The sequence below is a fragment of the Clinocottus analis genome, unplaced genomic scaffold (assembly GCF_023055335.1).
Source record: "Clinocottus analis isolate CAN_PGR_092001 unplaced genomic scaffold, fCliAna1.0.p SCAF_7, whole genome shotgun sequence".
Taxonomy (NCBI): domain Eukaryota; kingdom Metazoa; phylum Chordata; class Actinopteri; order Perciformes; family Cottidae; genus Clinocottus; species Clinocottus analis.
In genome coordinates, this window is record NW_027176229.1 from 21398994 (window position 1) to 21406532 (window position 7539).

Consider the following 7539-nt stretch of genomic DNA (forward strand, 5'->3'; position numbering starts at 1 on the left):
TCGAAGGCGCATAAAAGATGAGTTGCCTCTCTCTCTCTCTCTCTCTCTCTCTCTCTCTCTCTTCCTCTCCTCCTGCGGGAGCAGAGGGGGGACTCCTCGCTCGGACGCCTCCTTTGTGCGGCTAGCAAAGCAGCCTCTTTAGTCCCAGGCGGTGGTCTATTCAACGGGCTCACCCTGACATCTGCCAAGAAGCAGCGCGGTCTGGAGCAGTATGGGAGTGGAGCGCCAGATCAATGGCTGTCCTGTTAATTGTATAATAGACCTACTCATGGACCGCTGCTAAAGGGGCACAATCGTTTAGGGTCCACCACGTCTGGTTTTGTTTGAACCAAACAGGCCTAAATACCTCTAATTGCGCGCGCGTTGATGAAAAGTCGATGGGAGTTAAAGCGGCCGATCACTAACGGAGCTTAAATCCATCTGTACTCGTTTATTTATTTATTTCCTCGATTTGTCTCCACAAATCACCTGCCATGGGGGAATGGAGGCGATATTCGTTTTGTTTGTGATCCAAGGACTTTGTGTGTGTGTGTGTGTGTGTGTGTGTGTGTGTGTGTGTGTGTGTGTGTGTGTGTGTGTGTGTGTGTGTGTGTGTCTGGAAGCGGCCTGCATGGTTTTATTTTCCTTTTTATGAGCTCTAAGTCCACACTGATCATGTACAGAATGCTCTCTGTCTGATGTACCTGTCAATAAAAACACGGTATTTAATATAAAACGATTAATTGGCTAGAAATCTGTTTTGATTTTTTGGATTCGTCATTAATTTGTGAAATGAATCCTCTCTTTCTGGGTTATTGTCTTCAAACAGGCAACTTCACACATCAGTCATTTAAGCAGTTGAGTATTCAGTGGATTTGTTGTATATTATTTGGCTCAAACAGCCACGCGCTCTTCCAATCAAACCAGCTTTTGCACGAGCTCACCTTCCAGTATTTTACACGTAAGTCCACAAACAGGAATCGCGAAACTACGAGATTAAAACAAACACAATAAGATGTCAAACGTGGAATAATCTGAGTATGAAAAGCCGATAAATCAGAGAGGTGGCAGAGGATTGAATTGTAGTGTTTTGTGCGCGCTCCGGTTTGTGCGCGCGCGTGCCTTCTTGCGTATGTGTGTATATAAAAAAAAAAGGAAAAAAAAGAAGGGGGAGTCACGTCGCTGACATTTCCAAGCTCCCCGCTCTGATTGGCCCTTATTTGAGGAAGCTCACGGGTTCTTTCAACTAATAAGCGCCTCCCCGTCGCTCTAAAGGACATTATAATGCAAGGGACCTCCTTTTTTTAACCACAAACCGAATTTTCGTTCATTTAGACGATATATACTTTTTAAATTGCCCCAAAGTTGTGGGATTTTTTTGGAGCGCTTTTCACCCTGGAGCGGTACGCGATGCTCTCTCACGCCGACCTCCTGGATGCTCGGCTCGGTGAGTTATCGTCACTCAACTCCGGCCCTAAACTCCAATGTAAGACTCCAACTTCTTCTTCCACCTTGTGCCGTGATAGATAGACTGTGTGCTTAATTGTGTTTAGAGCTAAACGCTGCATTGTTGGTGTTTATGACAGTATTTGCAGGAATTTATCAGGATTCAGAAACGATCATGACAGCAGAAAATAAATGCATTGCTATTTTAAATGACGAGCCAAGATACATTCAATTTATTTGTTATATTCTTTGAATTCATATCCATCTGTTGCCTTTTTTTGTTTTAATGTGACTCCTTTTTAAAGATCTGGCGCTGTCGGATCTGTCATGTATTTACTCAAAGCCTCATTCCTCCTCATCCCCTCAGGGATGAAGGATGCTGCAGAGTTACTCGGACACCGAGAGGCTCTCAAGTGCCGGCTGGGTGGCGGCGTGCCCGACCAGGGGCACCCGGGAGACATGGCCCCTGGTTCGGACTCCGTGGAGGGAACCACCCTGTTACCGGGGGAAGACATCTCCACCGTGGGCTCCAACTCCGGCGGCATGGCGGTGAACGGGAAGGAGCAGGAGAAGCAGCAGCAGCAGCAGCAGCAGCAGCCGCCGCAGCAGCAGAGCTCCAGTCAGTCCGCCAGCCAGAAGCAGAAGCGGCACAGGACGCGCTTCACGCCGGCGCAGCTCAACGAGCTGGAGCGCAGCTTCGCCAAGACCCACTACCCTGACATCTTCATGAGGGAGGAGCTGGCGCTGAGGATCGGCCTCACGGAGTCCAGAGTGCAGGTAAAAACACTCGCGCAATGTGGATGTTGTGTTGTTGTCGTTGTTGCAGGATTGTAAACACTCGCGTGGCGCGGCTTTGGCTCCGTGATTTTGATCTTGTGATCTCTTTTCAGCACCATACAAATGTCCAAAAAGAGGCTTGTACATGATTCTGGAGAGCAGGGAGGAACGTGGGGTGGAGAGGGTTCAGGTCCAACGACCCCGCGCGCGTGGAGATAGTTAGGCCACTTCTAAAATGCCACATAATTCAGTTATTTGTCACTGGTCTTTTGGCTATTAGGTGCAAAGTTTTGGGTGCAAATGTTTGAAATATAAAACTCCAAAAGCTCATAGAATCATTTATAAACATGTTGTTGTAGGTTCAGCACTGTCTCCTGGCTTGTAGCTCAAATGAAGACAAAATAGCGTTATATGGTCATTTGGAGGGTCAACAGTTCTCACGGTAAACTCGTTGTGTTTAAAAGAGCAAATTACATTTGTTTTAGAAAATATAACATCAAGCCAAATTTGATTTAATTATATGATCCAAATATGCCACGATGTGTCCACAGAGCAATGAATGTGTCAGTCTAAGAAGCCATGTCCTGTGTAATGTACGAGGGGCTCTGTCCAAGGTGCTGAACACACGTCTCACTGTTTCTAAACGGCGCCTTTAAAGTCAAAAATATACAAATGGCTCTTACTTATTTCACAAGAATATTGCATAATGCAACTTATGTTTGCTTGCCTTTGGAAATATTGCATTTGGGTTGGGAGAGTTAAACATTTTATTCTTTAAATTTGCTTAATTTTTGTTTCCTTTTTGTTTCTATGGACCTGCATTTTTTGCTTAAAATTACCATAGTGGTATTTAGGCTTTAGTAATTATATTTATTTGACGTTTTTATCATTAGAAATGCGAATTGCACCCTTTCAAAAATAATATCCAGTAAATATATTATCGAGAATGTTCTTCATTATTTACAAAATAATTAGGGTGGGAATTTTTGAATGAAACGAATGGATGAAATTAATTTATTAAATTTTAAAACTCCCACTTTATTTATTTTGTTTACAAAGGGGAGGGGGGGATAACGAACCACTTTAAAACACAGTTTACACTGGTCACGACGTGCAGGAACACAAGGCTCTAATAATAAACCAAACACATTATCAACCAATTTCAGTCTTATTTATGACAGTGAACGGGTTATTAAACAGTGATGTGAAATTCATGCAAATCGTCCCGCTGAAAGCGATAAAACCAGAACAACCATTAGTCTCCTTAATCAGGAATTCTTTATTCCACGCAGCGTCGGGGTCCTCGCCGCGCGGTGCATGCCGGCTCCTTGCTCGCTGTTGGTAAACATTAGCGCAGGTGCAACCTCCGGTGGGCGTGATGGCCCTTCGCGCGCGCGCGCGCGCCTCCACGGCCTCTCCTCTCCACAAAGCTCGACGTCTTAATAGGACTCAAGAATATATTGTACTTTTTTTTAATAGAATGAGAAATTGCATTTTCTTTCCCCCCCACGCGCCGCCTGTAATGGGCTCGGGTGACGTTTCACGGATGGCTGAGCGGAATGAGAGCGAGATTTCACTTTTAATACGGAGCCATCGACTCACGGCCTCGCGCGCGCATTAATCACGCCAGAAGATGGTGAAATCTTTATAAAGCCTGCACGCGCGTGCGTTTGTTCTTTGAGTTTTATTTATTTTTTTCTTCCTTCGTCATATATATATATATATATATATATATATATATATATATATATATATATATATATATATATATATATATATATATAAGGGCCCTCGCGCGTGGTTGAGTGGATATTTATTTGTGTACAGTAATGCGGGCCGTTTTGCATTTTAAGTCCACATCATATTTAGTGCAGTTTGCCGTTAATCTGCTTGTAAATAAGATGTTAGAAAGATGAATAGCTCGGCTCGCTGCTGCGGAACACACGGAATAAAACACACACGCGACGGCTGCGTGTGTACACAAAGAGCCTTCTGGTTTTATTCACAATGAAACACACACAACCATGATGCATCTTGTCTGCTGCAGAGTATTGAGTTTACAGTAAAGCCGAATGATTGACATTTACAATAAGCTCATTTAAAAATTATTATCATATACGAGTGTGTGTGTGTGTGCGTGTGCGTGTGTGTGTGTGTGTGTGTGTGTATATATATATATATATATATATATATATATATATATATATATATATATATATACACTAATGCATTTTAGTATATATATATATATATATATATATATATATATATATATATATATATATATATATATATATATATATATATATATATACTAATGCATTTTAGTACAATTCATGAATTAGAGTACATCATGATCTCTCAAAGTGCAGCCCATTAGTGGCAGTGAATATTTAAATAGAGTCTGGTAAGAGTCCTTAGGTCAATGCAAAAGGTCTTACATTCATGTCTTGTTAATTTTGTGATGTCCAAGTTGAACAAAGACAGCTCAGGAGCAGTGCTGAGGACGTTGTGTACATTGTATACAGGGTGTGAAGGACGCAATCTGCAACCACCTTTAACAAGATCTCTGTCCTTGCTATGACATACTAATATACACATGTATATATATATTTATATAGTGTTGTGTGAATAATATAAAGACACTAATCTCCTATTGGAGCCTTGAAGTTAGTCTGTGTGGTGAGATTAGTCGTCAGAGTATCGCTCGTAAACGGTATTTCTCTCCTACGCAAACACGTATCCTGTGACGTGTGTCCAGCAGCGTTACGGTCGTAACACAACCAGACACGTGTTCCTCACATGCCTGTACGTCTGAGTGGCTCACCGTCGTGTCTCCCTGCTCGCAGGTCTGGTTCCAGAACAGACGCGCCAAGTGGAAGAAGAGGAAGAAGACCACCAACGTGTTCCGCTCCCCGGGGACGCTGCTCCCCACCGCGGGCCTGCAGCAGTTCTCCGCCGCGGCCGCCATGGAGAACAGCCTCTGCTCCTTCCACGCCAACGACACTCGCTGGGCCACGGGGATGCCGGGCGTCTCCCAGCTGCAGCTCCCGCAGGCCATGGGTCGCCAGCCGGGCATGCAGTCCATGCAGTCGCTGTCACAGTGCAGCCTGGGCCCGGGGCCGCCAAACTCCATGGGTCTCTCCAACGGCCTTTCCTCCAACGGCTCCGGCCTGCAGTCCCACCTCTACCAGTCGCATTTCCCCGGCATGTCGGCGTCTCTCTCCGGCCCCACGAACGTATCGGGCTCGCCGCAGCTGTGTAGCTCCCCGGACAGTGACATGTGGAGAGGGACAAGCATCGCGTCGCTGCGGCGCAAAGCGCTGGAGCACACAGTGTCCATGAGCTTCACTTAGTGACTTTTCAACAGCGACGAAAACAACAACAACAACAACAACAACACACCGCGGCCGCAATCCTCTTCCTCCCAACTTCCTCCTCCGTCCCAGCCCCACAACCCTGCGGCGCTTTTTATTTTTTCCTCCTCCTCCTGTTTTTATTCCCGCTATTAGATCAAAACGAGAGAGCGCGCGAGCTAATCAGGCCTGAAATGTGAGAAAATGGAGACTGTACTTCATCTCTAGGCACGAGGGCAGAAAGAAAAAGGACAACACTGATGGACAAATGGAAGAAAAAAAATATCTTGGGGTTTGGCGTTTATTTATCTTAATTCAAAAGGATTTTTATCAACTATTGATGATGAATACTATTGTAATGATCTCTAGACTAATGGCCCGAAATTACCGAGAGCCGAAACAATCGTCGTATTTTGCGTTTTCATTGAGTGTGTCTTTACAGCACACACGCGTTATTGTGTTCAGGTGAAGTTGTGTTATGTCAAACGGTTATTTATAAAGATTTGGGTATACATTTTTGGTGACAGCCTATACCACACACGCGCGCGCGCGCACCACACTGTAGGTTGGGCCTATTGAACGGGGTCTCGGGCAGCATGCACTGTGCATGTGGATTTAAACGCTTGGATAATTTAAGGAGAAAATGATGCCCCCACTCAGATCGGAGAGGCGCTTCTGTGAGGCTCGTCTGCATGAGAGGGAGCGTCACACCTCTCGAGAGGACAAAAAAATATACAAACAATGATCTTTCAGTAGGCCTATGCTGTTTTAGGATGTTTTGTGTAGAGAAAACATTCTTGCTATGTACCCGCTGGTCTTTTTTGTGACATGTTTTAACTTATTGTATGTGCTATTACTTGACACATTTCTTAAATGTTTGATCAAATGCTCCACATTGACGGGTTTGTACCAATTTAAAAATGAACAAACAAATAAAAAGTAATTTTCAAGAATGTCAACACAAAGAATGATTCATGTCTCTCCATTAAGCTGAACCAGATCTATATGACGACCATTTTGCACACGTTCCTATGACTTTGAGGCCCGCGTGACCCTCATTACTGACCCGGTCGGTTGTGGATGGGACTTGTAGTTTATTTGGATTGTCACCATGAAAAACTACAATGGGATTCTTACTATATATATATATATATATATATATATATATATATATATATATATATGTATATGTATATATATATATATATATATATATGTATATATATATATATATATATATGTATATATATATACACGCTGTTGCCTAAACTTCCATTACTGGTCGTTGCCCAGTGCCCGGTGTCTGAGGTGACTGGGTTAACGGGTTTATGAAGGGTGACTGGTCCCAGTGAGGCAGATATGAGCGGTAAAGATGTCAGTGCTGGGATGTGACGGTCACTGCTTTTAACCATGACGGTCATCCCACTGAGCCCACTGGATGGACTGTAACTAAACAGCTGTGTGCGTGTGTGTGTGTGTGTGTGTGTGTGTGTGTGTGTGTGTGTGTGTGTGTGTGTGTGTGTGTGTGTGTGTGTGTGTCCATCCTGGAGAAGTATATGATGGCAATTCATTAGTTGCAGTAAAACTCATCTGGTTAAAATATACAATATTATTCTAGAAATGTTAACACAAGGCCACCCATGTTTCCATGGGAATGTTCGAAATATGGAATTTCTCAATGTTTCCGCCTGTCAATAATCCTACACACACCTCTCAGCCTGTATTTTGGTCACACTCTGATGTCTGCAGGTTAATCCCACACACACACACTGCTGGAGCCGCAGGAACTGATAGGTGCTGTGTGGACATAAATAGGCCAAATGGCCTCGTGTTTAGTGTCATTAAAGAGTTGTTTTCAGTCAGATGGAATCATATTACAGCTTTTACATTATTATATAGTTCTACAGAAACACCTGGGAATCCCCATGAGATTCACTTTAGATAGCAAATCTCTGATAAAGAGATCAAAATACTGCACCGC

At 43.7% G+C, this 7539-nt stretch overlaps 1 protein-coding gene across 1 annotated transcript; it reads left to right on the forward strand.

The window, feature by feature from the left end:
• The first annotated feature begins 1306 nt into the window (after positions 1–1306).
• Positions 1307–6456, forward strand: LOC137779022 (homeobox protein orthopedia B-like). Its single transcript, XM_068566456.1, has 3 exons — positions 1307–1465; positions 1793–2202; positions 5052–6456. The coding sequence occupies exons 1-3, from the start codon at positions 1390–1392 to the stop codon at positions 5556–5558; spliced, it is 993 nt and encodes a 330-aa protein (XP_068422557.1). The 5' UTR covers positions 1307–1389; the 3' UTR covers positions 5559–6456.
• The last annotated feature ends 1083 nt before the right edge of the window (positions 6457–7539 follow it).

Coding starts and splice junctions, on each gene's coding strand:
- LOC137779022 (XM_068566456.1), top strand. CDS start 1,390: ATGCTCTCTCACGCCGACCTCCTGGATGCTCGGCTCGGTGAGTTATCG. Junction 1,466..1,792: donor CTCCGGCCCTAAACTCCAAT/GTAAGACTCCAA, acceptor TCATCCCCTCAG/GGATGAAGGATGCTGCAGAG. Junction 2,203..5,051: donor TCACGGAGTCCAGAGTGCAG/GTAAAAACACTC, acceptor CCCTGCTCGCAG/GTCTGGTTCCAGAACAGACG.